The sequence below is a fragment of the Pseudocercospora fijiensis genome (genome assembly GCF_000340215.1).
Source record: "Pseudocercospora fijiensis CIRAD86 unplaced genomic scaffold MYCFIscaffold_1, whole genome shotgun sequence".
Lineage (NCBI taxonomy): Eukaryota > Fungi > Ascomycota > Dothideomycetes > Mycosphaerellales > Mycosphaerellaceae > Pseudocercospora > Pseudocercospora fijiensis.
Window position 1 is genome coordinate 11,063,202 of NW_006921532.1, and position 14,595 is coordinate 11,077,796.

General features: G+C 45.0%; 4 protein-coding genes across 4 annotated transcripts; 2 read left to right on the forward strand and 2 right to left on the reverse strand.

Annotated features, from left to right (window-relative positions):
- Positions 1-80: 80 nt before the first annotated feature.
- MYCFIDRAFT_171029 (uncharacterized protein) lies at positions 81-636 on the reverse strand (the record flags this gene model as incomplete). The annotated part of the gene is made up of 5 exons (XM_007923976.1): positions 81-117; positions 151-362; positions 401-442; positions 474-512; positions 574-636. 5 exons carry the CDS (start codon positions 634-636, stop codon positions 81-83), a joined length of 393 nt encoding a protein of 130 aa, XP_007922167.1.
- A 3,798-nt stretch (positions 637-4,434) lies between these two features.
- MYCFIDRAFT_171030 (uncharacterized protein) lies at positions 4,435-4,894 on the forward strand (the record flags this gene model as incomplete). The annotated part of the gene is made up of 4 exons (XM_007923977.1): positions 4,435-4,533; positions 4,574-4,620; positions 4,659-4,785; positions 4,826-4,894. The coding sequence occupies 4 exons, from the start codon at positions 4,435-4,437 to the stop codon at positions 4,892-4,894; spliced, it is 342 nt and encodes a 113-aa protein (XP_007922168.1).
- A 664-nt stretch (positions 4,895-5,558) lies between these two features.
- Positions 5,559-6,868, forward strand: MYCFIDRAFT_50227 (uncharacterized protein). Its single transcript, XM_007921879.1, has 4 exons — positions 5,559-6,037; positions 6,096-6,261; positions 6,315-6,511; positions 6,567-6,868. Exons 1-4 carry the CDS (start codon positions 5,649-5,651, stop codon positions 6,706-6,708), a joined length of 894 nt encoding a protein of 297 aa, XP_007920070.1. The 5' UTR covers positions 5,559-5,648; the 3' UTR covers positions 6,709-6,868.
- A 3,591-nt stretch (positions 6,869-10,459) lies between these two features.
- MYCFIDRAFT_126750 (uncharacterized protein) lies at positions 10,460-10,612 on the reverse strand (the record flags this gene model as incomplete). Its single annotated transcript, XM_007923978.1, has 1 exon — positions 10,460-10,612. A coding segment is annotated over one exon (153 nt), but the record flags the coding sequence as incomplete, so codon positions are not given.
- Positions 10,613-14,595: the final 3,983 nt, after the last annotated feature.

Below are 14,595 nucleotides of genomic sequence, written 5' to 3' on the forward strand. Positions count from 1 at the left end.
AAAGCACTGATGGTGTTGCTAATGCAGTCTCTCCTTTCAGCCACGGTAACTGCAGACGGAGGCATAACCGCCAATTGAGGCTATTGATGAGCAGACATGGCTGCACGACTGGGCCGGCTTTTCCGTTTTCATGGAATCGCAACCTGGCACACTTTGTTGCAGCCACCGATTGAACCGAAGTTATACCAAACTTCCTGCGCTTTGATGATGGCAATGCTCACCAGAGATTTTTTGTGGACTTTTGCGCTGTAGAAAGCCACAATCAATACCAAACTTCTGTGAGACGGAGGATCCTCACCAGCATCTGCGTTCATTAGTCCATGATAAGAGTCAAGCCATAGCAACGCTTGCGGTGCTTGTTTCTGTCAAGCTGCGACTTCAATTCTAAGCGAGGCCAGACCCTAGTCGTTGGTGCATAAAATGCAATGGGTATGGGGGTGCTCTAATGAAGCACCTGAGGCACCTGTTGGAACCGGAGTCTCGGTCTGTGAGATGGATGGATAAATTCCAGGCTAAACCTCCAAATCATCGGAGCTGGAGATTAATAATCAATGTCCAATGTCGCCTCGGCACGCCGGCAACTCTGCTTGCGCAAGGTTTGATCGTGGCTTGCATATTGTACAGCAAGAGCCGCATTTGATTCTTATCGTAACTAGATCTCTGCGATCGCTAGTCGTGTGCAAGACAAAAGGGAAGCGAGGTGTAGTAAGCGTCGGCTCGTAAGACTCTACGTCTCCGTTGTCCTACCGTTAGTTATAGAGGATTTGTCGTATATATTAGGAGTTTTAGTCAAACCTAAATAGAGTTATAAGCACAGCGTTTTACTAGTAATTACTAGGCAATAAGCCACCCGCAATCCTCTAGTCTAGTAGCGTTTAGAACCGCTCGGCGTAGTAACGAATTAGGTTAAGAAGGGCGCCTCTCTCGAGCCTATCGGTAAAGCGGCTATTTAATAGAAGTAGCAATTTTATAGTAGAAGAGACTATTATAGAAGCAGCAATTTTGTAGTAGAAGAGACTATTATAGATACTAAGAGTTATTACTATATAATTACTACCTTCTACGACTATATTAGAAAGCCTAGCTACGCTAATTGCTATCTCTTCGACCTCGTTATTACTTAGTACGTTGTCTACGAGCTATTAACTTACTAGGCTTACTAGCGGTTAACTAGCGGTTACTATATATTCTTATATCTCTTATCTCTCGTCTAACTCGCTCGTTACTAGGTAGGTTATTAGCGGCTTTGTCTTCCGAGTCGTCTATTATCTAACTAGTTAGTCGCCTAGCCGCTCGTTTATAATCCTTATCTCGTATATAGCTTATAATCGTGTCTATAGTATACTAGTCTACGTTATAGAAGACGAGAAGCTCCTCGAAGAACGAGAGGCCGGAATCGGCAAAGTAACGGTCGTCTATAGCAATGCCGTTAATCTCGCGAATACCGTATATAAAGACCTATAATAGCTTATCCTAATTCTATTAGCTAGTTAAATAGTAAGTGCCTAGCGGCGTAGGTAGACCTCGTACTAGTAGTATATTATCTCCTATTAAATCTACCTCTTTAACGTCGTCTAAATCGAGCGGTTATAAGGACTATATATCTAGTATTATCTCGCGGCGCGGTATATTAAAGGAGGGCGGTAGAAGGCGCGGAAATAGCCTTAGAGTAAGGTTACCTAGCGGAGGTAATAAGAATATAGGTTAGCGAATAGGTAACAACTAAATACGCTGTTTTAATAGTAACGGTCGTAGTATTATATTAGAATAGACGAGGTAGTATATCTCCGGCGTTGTCGGTCGCAATTAAGCGCGAGTAGGTATCGCTAGTTTAGAAGGTAGTTAAGTTGTCTACTATCGCTCGGTCTTATCTATAAAATAGACCTCTTATAGGTTAGCGATAAAATAGTTAATATTTAGTATATAGCAACTGTCCGAGAAGTCCTTAACCTTCTATACGTAGAAGGCGTAGAATGCGTCCTTTATATTACTATAAATAGCAGGGTCGTCCGCTATACGCTAGTACTTTAAATTTAGTGTTTCTACGGCCTCTTTAAAGTAGCCTTATAGGTCTCGTAACTTAGGTGCGCTTACTAGCGCAATACTGTCTTCTTCGTAACCCTCGATTACGAGTTGTTAAGTGTCTAGTCGTTACTAGTATTTGTTAGCGGATATAACTTTAAGGCCTATAAATAGCTAGAGATATCGCCTTTACTAGAATTTAGTAATTTCTAGTCTATTATAGAATAAGTAGTCTCGTAGAATATAGTAGTACGGAAGCCTTAATTAGAACTAAGAGAGGCAGTTATAACGAGCCGGAGTTGCTCTATTATAGCTACATAGTGTGCCCTTATATACTAGCGCCGCCTTAGCCTCTATTTCTATAGCAATATCGACCTGTTTCCGTAGTAGATCTTAGGCCGCTAGTAGCTATAGAGACTCGAAGCCTACTAATCGCTTTGTCTACTAATATTACACACGCTTGCCGATCCTATAGCTTGCTAGTTATACCTTATAAAGCTGTCTATCGTCTACCTAAAGAACTTCTAAGATAGTACTATATAGGTTATAGAATACGAGGTTGCGCTTATTGCGGTTATACTTAATAGTATAATAATAGCCTTCGAGAGGCGACGTTGTCCTTATTTATAGCAACAATAGACTACAAAGCCGCGCCTAGGTTGCCTATCTCCTCGAATTTATACTATTCTAATTATGCCGTATATACTTAATTTTCTTTTCCTATTCTACTAGTTTATATTCTCTTAGCTAATCCTGTATCTACCTATTGTTTTCGGCGATTTCTGCGATATTGCGGGCGTAGTAGATCGAGTAGTAAAAGCGCTTTACAATCTCTAGATATTAGGCTTCTAGGAACGCTCGAAGGAAGGTCTCTTTAGCGTAGCGCTAGTATAGGTAGAGCTAAACAGGTTTGTCTCTAAACGATAGGTTAATTGCTATCTGCTCGGAAGCTAAATTATTAGTAATTATAGCAATAGGTATCTGTTATAGTAACTAAGTCTTAATTACTTGAAGTCCGGATTCTACTAACTTAGCTTTCTACGATTCGAGCAATAAATATCCTATAGGTAGCTAGCAACCTAATATATCGCGAACATATATAGTAAAAAGGTTCTATCTAAGGTCCGTAGTCTTATAAGTTGCGTCTAGCAAAAACAACTATATAGCATATTAGTTAGTAGTGTTTTGAATTTTTAAAGTTAGCCCTCCGAACGACGTAGCGCAAGCTCGTAAATACTAAGAGCTTATTAGTTAGTCGCTCGCGACTGCTTCCGCAATATCGCTTTCTACGATAGGCAATAACGGCAATAATAACAACTCTACTTATATCGTTAGCCTAACTATCTAATAACTTCTACTGCTATATAGTCTAAAAGACAATACCGCGCTCTTCTTTACCCTTTAGACGCTTCCGTACTACCTAATAACGTAGCTGTTTACTATTAACTTTATTCTAGAGGTCCTTTAAAAGCTTAGCTAGGCTTAACTCGAGGTTATCGACTTAGAGGTTAATATTGCCCTTGTTACTCTTATCGGCCTTCCTTATATTAGGTTTAATCTTAGACTAAGCGACTATTCTAGCTTTAACCTATTAAGCACTAATCTTGCTAAATTTATCCTTTAATAGTCTATTCTTAATAAAATCTAGTACCGTAGTAACCTCTATATTCTAGACGTTTATTAACTCCTTAATAAATACCTTTAGGGCGTTGTTTGCTAAGCGGATATCTATATACCTTAGGTCGTAGCAATATATCTCCCTGTCTACTATAGAAGGATTATCTTAGTAACGACGAACGCTAACTTCGTATAGTATAGAAGCTCTCTTACGAAAGCGATATATAATAACTACTATAGCGTTATACGGCTTTTTATTATATTTAACTTTCCGAATACTAGCTAGTAGCACTTAGTTACGCTACTAATCTCGCCGATAACGATAATACTAGTATATTCGCTACTTAAGACCGTCCTTATACCTATTACTACGAATCTCCTTATATACGTTGCTTATATAATGCTTTAATACCTTAAACCGCTCTAGGTCGTACGTTAATCTATACTCTAGTACGTTAAATAGCTACTCTCGAATATCGATAATATTATATAGTATATAGTCTAGCTTAAAGTCTAGTACTAGTTTAGATAGAATAGGAGGCATTATTATTAATAATAACGACTATAGCGATAAGAATAAGCTATAGCAAAGAGCCTAGTTTATATGCCTATAATACACTTATAAGAGCCGCGGAGATAAGGTTAGAACTAATAGTATAACTAAGAAGGTTATTACGGTACTAGAAGGGGATAAGCACCGTCAAAAGCTATACAAATACTAATAAATCAGGCGCCGACGCCCTCCGGAAGTAAACCACTGTTCGAAACAGTGGTACGCTAAAATCCTTGACAATCATGAGATTCTTTGCGGAGAACTTCTGGGCAGACTGGAGCTTCTTGCAGCGCGCAGACGCTGGGATCATTGGACGAGGCTTTCCGCTCCTCCGTCGTAGGGTGACCAATAATAATAAAAACCTCGTCTTGTCGCTGCGAGAAGCATCAAGGCCGAACTCTCCTTGCCGTCGGCGTGGCGTGCCTTGCGTGGCATCCTCCCGTAGTTAGTCAGAGATGTATTACAGAGTGACAAATGAGGAAAAGGTTCTTTGCGATCGCAGCAAGAATGTTGGACGACAGACCGGTCAGAGTCAGCCAACTGTCACGAATTCGGCGCTGCGACCACGGCTATTGATCCTCCGTGACATGGTTGTACTGTACATCGACTGCCATGTGTGTGTGACATCATCAGTGTGGTCTGCGCTGGGTGTTTCTGGACGGATGGATGGTCGACGCCAGTGGAGAGGCGCCAGTCGTATAGAAGAGAGTTTGAGCCGGACAAGAGCTTAGCGGCAGGCGAAGACGCTTGGGTGGTACGTCAGTGTTCTTGTCGCGGCCACTGGAAGCGTGAGATGTGAATGAGGGGATCTCTTTTGTGGGGCTGGAGTGGTCTGTGCGCGCTGTGTGAATGCTTGGGCGAAGTTTTGCGGAGAGCACATGCACTTCTGCTCGCATCGTCTCAACGGCGATTTCCAGGGTCCGGAGTCGAGCCTTGGGTGAACAAAGGTCGCTGGCGGGCTCAAGTATCGCATGTTTGCTGCGCACAACCACCGACTGCGTACCTGACGGACGGTGTGCCATTCGGCGCAGCAAGAAGCATTGTACGAGCGGTGCTCAGGGCGTTCTGTGAACTTCCACTGTCCAACGCTCGCTAGGCTTACCGCAAGGATCGACACTCGCGCATGCACTCTCAATTGTGCCGACTCCAGCACTCCTGCATTCGGATTGGTCCTTCACATCGTCGCCAGCTAGCTCCCCACAATATCATTTTTGGTAATGATGAGATGGAGCTATCATATCGCCGGAGCCGTGTCTTCCTGTCGCGATGACCGCTTATGATTAGCCTGTGTATATAGAGGTCATCTGCGTCTGTCACTCATCAATGATTCTTCCTTCGTACTACCCTGTTCCCTACTAAACCTACACTCTACCTACCTCTGTTGACCAGGGCAAGACGAGATCCATAAAGGCTGTCTCCGCATCTTCTCAGTTGGCCAATCCACACGACAGTCACCATGTCGAGCGCTCAAGGACAGAACGACGAGAAGCCCACCAACGGCGTGCAGCCTGGCGACTTCAATGGCGTCGGTGCTCATGACCATGCCGGTGGTGTAGCCACGCAACGAAAGCCATATGACTATGGTGGCAACCCACTCGCGCATGTCAACACTGGCGACTCTGCTCGTCTTGCTGCCTTCGGGGGTGAGCTCCAGCCAGGTCTCTACAAAGTCGACACGAACCGCAAGATCGCCAACCCAGCTCCTCTTGGACTCTGTGGTTTTGCTCTCACCACTTTCCTGCTCTCTCTGATCAACCTGGGAACCTGTGGTCTCAGCGAGCCAAACCTCGTGATTGGTGCTGCTTTCGCGTACGGTGGACTTGTCCAGCTTCTCGCTGGCATGTGGCACGTTGGACAATCGAGCCCACGGTCGAAAAGACGCAAAAGCTAACGCAATGTCCAGGGAAATGGCCATTGGAAACACTTTCGGTGCGACTGCCTTGTCTTCATACGGTGGTTTCTGGATTGGCACAGCCATCATCTTGACTCCAGGCGGTTTCGAGATCATCAAGACACTTGAGGCCGACACTCCGTATCCATTCTTGAACTCTTTCGGATTGTACTTGATGGTAAGTCGTTGTGAATCGATCAATCGAAAATAACCAGACTGACCAAATTTCAGGGATGGTTCATCTTCACCTTCCTTCTCCTGATCCTGACTCTCCGATCGACCGTCGCCTTTTTCTTCCTGTTCCTCACCCTGGACCTGGCTTTCCTCATGCTCGGAATTGGCTATCTCGTGAACGACGGTGGCAAACCAAACACCAGTTGCATTCGCGCTGGCGGAGCTTTTGGTATCATCGCCGCTTTCGCAGCCTGGTATGTCTTGGCAATTGATCCTTGGTTTTGTGCATTTTACTGACCAATTACCCAGGTACAACGCGCTCGCGGGCATGGCCGATTCCAGCAACTCGTTCTTCGTCGTTCCAGTCGCCCACTTCCCATGGTCCGACAAGGGACGCGAGAAGCGTGGCAAGGTCAACAACGACGAGGCTCGCGCTGCCCAGCAGGTGTAAAAAGCATGATTGTAAATACCGACGTTATGATACCCCATGAGTACGACAGGGCCGCTTGCACGGAGTAGGATAACGGCCACAAGAGCTTTTGGAATAATGATACCATCTCTGTAATGATGCAAACTTAATAATACCAACATCAACCAGATTATTGCTTCAGAACGCCATCGCAGTTGATGCTTCGACGGACGTTCGGACAATGATTGAAGAACAAGGCACCGATGGACGATATGAAGCGAACGGAAAGCGTATCGCTGCAATTGATAAGCTCGACGGGGCTCCAACGAGCACGAAAATTCTCAGGAAAACGACGCGGCAGGATAACCATCATGCTAACACACCCACTTGCCCTATCGCGACCCTGCACCATTGCCCCCCGCTACAATCATCTACCAAACCCCGAAACTTGCAATCGTCTCCGGAAAACGCATACATATACGATGGGATCACTCGTCAACGACATCCCCAACAACTCGTGGGTAAGTAAGTGGGCAATCGATCCCCTTCTCTGCATGCGGCCTCTCATTATTTCCCCCGAACTCCGTAGGCTGCAACTAGATTAGGAAATACGTTTCTGCATTCCATCCAACCGCAACGACAACCAAAAGTTTTCGATCCATTCAAGACCCAGTTCATGCATGCACGAAAGCGTTGTGTTGGCAAGCCGAATCTGCACCGACTCGCTGCGAAAGTGGGGCACCTGCAGGCTGCAGTGAAGATCTGAACTTCACTCGATTATTATGAATGAATGAGGCGAGATAGGGAAAAGTGTGTGGAGATATGGGGAACGAGGCATCTATCTCTTCGGACATATCTTTTTTGAGAGACTAAAAGTCTTGTTTTTTTGTTGGGTTCTCTTCCTTCTTCTTCATAAAGGGGGGTATCTTCTCTTAATCTTGCATGCTTGCTTGCTTCCTTCTATGCAAAGCAGATTGATAAAAACCTGTAAAGGTATATCTTTTATCTCAAAACGCCTTTCTCCAATGCTTAGCAGCTAGTCCTCGCGTGCTCCAGTGTCCGTTCCAGTCCGAACAGTCTAGTATTTCTATAATCCCAACACCGAATTCATCCAAACCCATATCGTTCCTTCGTTGTTGTCGTACCGTACATCCGGAGAAATTTAGACGTGGTGTCCGTCTAGACTACCTCCGAATCTTCTCGTTCATGATATCAGTGCTTCGAGGGTCGTCGTCGGGATTTATGCCGCTTGGTTTGTGGACGATGACTGCGGGACGCTGCTTTGGGCTGAAGTCTCTGCTTGATGCCGACGAGCCAAGAGTGGAGTAGGCTGATGATGGTCGATCGTCGTCAAACATCGTGTCTCTGCGGACCTTGATGTGCTGGTGGACTTTGGCCATAGTGAGTTGGTCTGATTGCTGGTCTTTGGTGACAGGTGGCTTCTGGACCGCCAATCTCGATTCTCGTTTGATGTTCTGAGATTGTTCCGCCAACTCGATGAAGTAGCGATGAGGTCTCGGATAGTGTGAGACGTGTAGTAGTCGGAGTGAAGATGGCTTGCTTGCAGTGGCAGTGGTTTGGATGAAAGAGTTCAGGCGATGCTTGCGTGGTTGTTTTCTCGGTGTTTGGCAGGAGTCAATGGAGACGTAGGACAGAAGTCAAAGACTTATATATTGTACACTTGTATTGCGGCCTCCAGGCAGGGCGGAGTAGTATAGCCACACAGGGCGGCCTCTTGTGAGCGCTCAGCCATGAGAACAGACCACCTTAGGCAGCATTGCCAGGAGATGCTAGGCACGAAACGTGTTTCGCTCCAGTAGTGACTCACGAAACAATGCGTGGAACGGAACAGGCCAGGCATTAACCACTATTAGGCTTCGGGGTATTCTGGAAGGATTCCTGCGAACATGTGCAGCGCATTCCAGTGGTGTGGGCGGGCTTGCGCAGGCACCGGAGCCCATTGGCACGTCTCGATGCGAAACATTCTTCATTTCTGCCGATGGTCAATGGTGTGCAATTATTATTCATCCCACGTTGGGCGTCGAGTCGGAAGCGTCTGTGAAGAAAGGAGGACGAAACACAGGGCAGCAAGGCCCGCCTCACTCCCATGCCTGGTTTTTGCTGCCGGCCCGCCAGCAGCCGCCAGCTCCCATTTCTGATTTCTCGCTTATTACGAGTTACGACGACGACGATGATGATAAATTAATAATATCGTTGAAAGGGGCCGAAAAGTGTCCTATAAAAAGCCGCCTCGGCAAGCCTCCTTTTGCTAGAAGTCTTCTAGCTATAGCGCACGGTTAGGCTTAGCGTACGCTTTCTACGGTTTAGCTTATACATCTTCTTTACGGTCGTATTCCATCAATATAACGTCTATACTATTAATGCTTTCGTCTATTTACATTTCGAATATACGCTTTCGATTAGGAAACCTCCTAGACCGTTATAGGCAATATTACAATTAGTATACGTCGCTTTGCCTATAAAGCCCGATTTCCGGCTTTCTTACTTAGAGAGTGTATAATATCTTCTTCCTACGGCTGTTTAAATACAATACGCCTAAGAGGGTTCTTAGCCTTCTTTATACTCTTCTAAAGGTTGTTATTTAGTTGTCTAGAAGCCGTAACTATCTGTTTCCTTGCTTCCTTCTTAAGGGCCTATTTAGCTAATTTCTCCTTCTTTGCTTTAGTAGTAGCCTATCTCTACTATATCTTTAACTCCTTTACCTATATAGCATATTGCTTATTTAGCTACTACTAGACCTTCTAAGCCTCCTTCTAAGCAGCCTCTTCTTATTTCTCTCTCTCCTTCCTAGCAAATATATCTCTTACCTACTAAATCTTAGTAGGTAAGTAGAATATAGCAGTAGAGCCGTCTTCTGCCCTTATCTCTTTAAATAGCTTATTACCTCGCTTTCTACGCTTCTTCTTATTACTAAGAGTAGCTATAAGTCTACTTACTTAAGTTAAGAGCTAGGCATTCTAAGCCTATAAGCTGCTAACCTAATCCCTTAGGTTTAGTACTTTCTTTGAGTTCTTAGCATCTACTGCAGTCTTAACAATAGCCTTAATCTTCTTCTAGTTAGCTCTCTTAATATTAGACTTAGTTAAAGCCTTTAAAGAGGGTCTGCTAGACTGCTTACTAGAACTTAGCTCTTCTATGCCCTCTAGCTTCTTTAGCTTAGATAGCACTACGGCACTGCCTATAGATCAAATAGATAGATACCTGTCTTCTAGAAGCTACTGTCTATATTCTTCTTTACTATTGCCTTAGTCTAGGCCTGCTAGAATAAGCTAAAGAACACCCGCTTTGTTATACCCTAGATACCTATAGATCTATAGATAAACTAGTTCAAAGCCGTTAAGTAATAGCTTATAAGAGGTGCGAATAAAGACATATCTAGAGGCTACAATCTATATATCGAATAAGGTAGATATATACCTACTAAGATCTGTCTTTCTAGAGCCTAGTTAAGGAACTTTATATTTAAATAAGAGCCGTATCTATCTAGTATTAGTAGGCGCTAGGATCTACTATTGCGAGCCTTCTACTTAGTATAGCGATCGAATACTTAAGTTAACTATACGAAGCTAAGTTTATCGTTTATCTAGCTAGAGGGTAACTTAGTAAAGAAGGCCGAATGCTATTATAGGTCTATATCTTCTACCTAAGTATCTTGAAACTAGCTAGGTTAAGCCTTATAGATTAAGGCAGGTAGCAGTGCTATACTATTAGTATAGATATAGCTAACAACCGTTATCTACTCGCAGTTGCTATCCTATATATACCCCTTTAACTAGCTACTTATTATTGCCTGCTTTATAAAGATTCTTCTAGCTTTGCTAAGTACCCCTATTATAAAGCCCTTCTTATCTATATTATATACATTCTTAGGCTCTATACTGTACTTCTTTATCTTAGCTTGTAACTTGTTAAAGTACTTAGTATATAAGGACTATAAATTAGCCTTCTTCTATACCTTATCTAGATTGCTAAGGTACTTAGAAGACAGGATATCTAAATGCCTCTTAGTAAACTTAGTAGGCTAGTTCTTATTAGGCTCCTTGCTATATACCTACTTAGCAAAATTGCGTACTATTTAAGCCGTTAATAGTAGGCCTAGATTAGTTAACTTATTGATATATCTAACTAACTCTGCCTCTTCTAGATTATTTAGTAATCGCTTGTCTTCGTACTAGGCCTATTTGCTTCCTTAGATACCTCTCTAACGCTGAGAAAGCGTTAAACGATTAACTTTATAGGTCCTAGTAGTCGCATTAATATTAGGCCTCTCCTAGCTATTTAGATTATTAATCGCCTTCTTAATCGGGTCTATAGTTATAGAGTTATTCACTTGCAAAGGGAGCCTACGGAAGTGCGAAATACCGTGCGCTAAGGCTAACCGTACGTCAATCCTAGAAGACTTCTATTCGAAGGCTTAATTAGCTTTAGACCTCTATTCCTATATTGTCTATACTAGGATGTAACTAGTTCCTAATCGTCTGTTACACATTTCTCGCAACGATTACAAAGTAATACGAACGCGGCGACGACGGCGAACATATTAGGACGTTATCTAAGATTCGCTATAGATAGTAGCGCTGCCTAAACTAGTATTAAAATGCCGCAGAGGGGATATCGGGCGTCGATTTACCTATTAAACAACTAGGACGAGCCGGGTAACAACCCTTATACCTATATACCTTGTCTTATAGAACTATGCTACCTAACTTAATTACTACGACGATTCCGGGCGTAGTAAGGCCCTAACCGGTTGCTAGCGATTATAGTATAATCTTATAGATTATTAAAGTCTTATAATCTCCTCGGATTATAGACCGCTATAATCGCTTATAAGCGGTTAGAAACAGATGTCTAGTATCTACTTTATTAACCTCCGCTTCCTTCCGCCTCTTAGCTTAGTCGGCCGCTCGGTCGATAGGCGCGCTACCTACGGAATCGTAGTACTTCCTAAAGGAAGAATAGCGGTGCTATTGCGCTAAGAGCGGTTAGCGCTAGTAATACGGTCGTCTACTCGTCTATCGTCGTCGCTATATCTCCTATACCTCTAAAATCGCTATACTACTAAATTCTACGGTTACAAAGAGGTAGATACTAGTGCGCTAAGCAGAAGTCTAATCTAGCGCACGGATAGCTGCAAAACCACCTCTAGACCTAGTTTTGCCGATTATACTGTATATAGCAATAATACAGCGAGATTACGAGGACAGCGAGTAATCTGAAAGAGGATAATCGATTACAACCGGACAACAACAGCTTTCGTGGATTGTTATAATCTACAGGCTATAATCTATGAGATTATGCTATAATCGCTGGCAACCGGTTAGGGCCTAATCATGAAGACTCGTCCGATGATGACGAGGCCTCATCTCACGAACGGCATTGCGGATACGATGCCATCAGATTTTGCACGTCTTACTCTTGATGTCTCGCCTCACGCTTCGGTGCTGCAAGGATCTCGATCGAGTGAGGCGCTCACGGGTACTCGCAGGATACGCGACCGATCCGGTATAACCTTTCCTGCGTGCGTCCCTGGAGCGTGGCCGCTCCATCTGGAAACAAGGAAACGAAGTTGGCGAAGTATCCCGATCCTGCGCTTTTGGCCTCCACCGCATTTCGAGACTAGAGTTTTAGTGTAGTATCAGAAAGGCCTGACAAGCCCTCGAGTATGGACTTCACAAACGACCGGCGACTTGTATCTCAGACAGTGCTATTCTCGCGACTGGCCTGAAGCAGATTGCTATTATCCCACACGCTCCTTACCTATTCGGAAGCACGAGTCGCTCGACGCTACGGTCTTTGGTCTGCGATATCATATCAAACACCATCAGATGTCGACGCGGACGTACATGGAGTCTCTTAGCAGGCCGACGTGAGTACAAAAGGAGCAGTGGAAATGCCCTGTGAGAGCAGCTTCAGCAGTCGGCACCTGGCTACCAGCGACCGGGTATCTGGGACAGGAGACCGTCGGTCAAGGTTCGTGGCTTACACGGTCTCGAGAAATACATGCTAGAGGCAGCGCAGAACCACTGCCTTCATCTGGACCAGAACATGGCTCGATCGCTCTCTAGGTCCGTTAGTGATTGGAGAGACGGGTATTTGCGTCGGATACCTACAGCATCTATTCTTGGCACCAGCCCAGTCGCTGCATGAAGAGGTCGAGGTCTCCGAGAGATCCTGAAATGGAAAAAGATGGACGCCTTCCAGCTACACTCCAGCTGAGAATTCAAGCCATTCGAGACCGCTTCGGTGTAATTGAATCGAGCTGGTCTCGGCTTAGTGCAGAAGCTGTACTTTTACAGCCATGGTCAACTTGGCGTTCAGAGGCGTGAGAACTGGAACGCCGTCATATGAGAGATTCGTCGACAGGATGGAGGGGATTGTCATCATCGACGCCCTCGCAGAACATAAGTTCGAGCAAACACCTGGCAGCAATCTTACAAGACATCTCTCAAGCGCTCGTCTGTGTGTCCTGCTACTGGTAACCAGCTTGACTCTTACTATCTTTCACTACACTCGCTTCGTACATTCATTCCAAATTTCATTGTACATCTCCCACAAGCAAGTAGGACCAGATGCGGTTCACTACAGCTCTTGCAGCTCTTGCTGCCACCTTCTCACAGCTTGCCTTTGCACAGCAATACGCCGGAGATGTCATCAATACCACCCTGCCTGGTGTTCCTGGTTCAGAGATTGCCTACTTCCGCATCAACGATCCCTCGGGCAAAAACAACAAGCTCACTCTCATCAATTACTACTCTCATGGGAAGAGCAACAAGCGTCTCGTTGAGGCAAACGTTCAACGTGCTGTGGTCATCATTCATGGCCTCAATCGCGATCCGGGCACCTACATGTCTAACATGCTCTCGGCACTCTCCCAAGTCAAGTCGGACCCGAACATCAACTTTGACACAGTTGCAATCATGGCTCCATACTTCCCAAACGGCGACGATAAGAACAAGGGCTACCCATGGACTGATGGATTGAAGCCAGCGAGAGGCTCCACCAGCAATGCTCTGGTCTGGAAATCTTCTCAGTGGTCAGCTGGCGGCAACAATCAATATCCATACACGTCTACCAACACCAGCTCGTACACTGTGCTTGACCAGATTGTTCAGTACTTTGACAATAAGGCAAATTTTCCAAAGATGAACCAGATTGTGATTGCTGGTCACTCGCTGGGCGCCCAAACAGTACGTTCTATTCTTCAATTTGTTCGATAGGTACTGATCGACATCTGAAATACAGGTGCAGCGATATGCCGCTCTTGGCACTCCGCTCAACACACAAACACCTGTCAGCTGTCAGTGGCGCATCACAATCGAATCACTTTGCAAAGACTGACTATTCAATCGATTAGATTGGATCGGCAACCCCAATAGCTACGTCTGGCTGAGTGCGGATCGTCCTCTCTCCACTGCTTCTTGCCCAAGCTACGATGACTACAGAGAGGGCTATAGCGACTTCGTGGACTATCCCATGACTTACGGTGTGAGCCTGGTTGCGCAGGGCCGGAGTGCAATCCAAGCGAACTTCCAAAGCAAGGCCATCAACTATGCTCGTGGCACTCAAGATCTCGGAGATGACTCTTCCAGCTGTGCGCCACGAACCACGGGCTCGAATCGCAACGAGCGCTTCTTCAACTTCATCAAGGCGTTCCCACCCTCGTGCGCTGATCCTAGAGGCCGCAACTGCGACACTGTAGACTTTGTCAACATGGGTCACGATGGAGGAGGCATGATGGCATCTGCGGCCGGTCAAGCTCGTCTGTTCACTGACAACTTCTACGGCAATGGCAACCGATCATACGACTTCGGATACCCGCGACAACAGGCCGGGGATGACCCATATCCCAATCCACAACTAAATGGAACTACTGCTGCAACGAACAACAATACATATGCTGGGAAT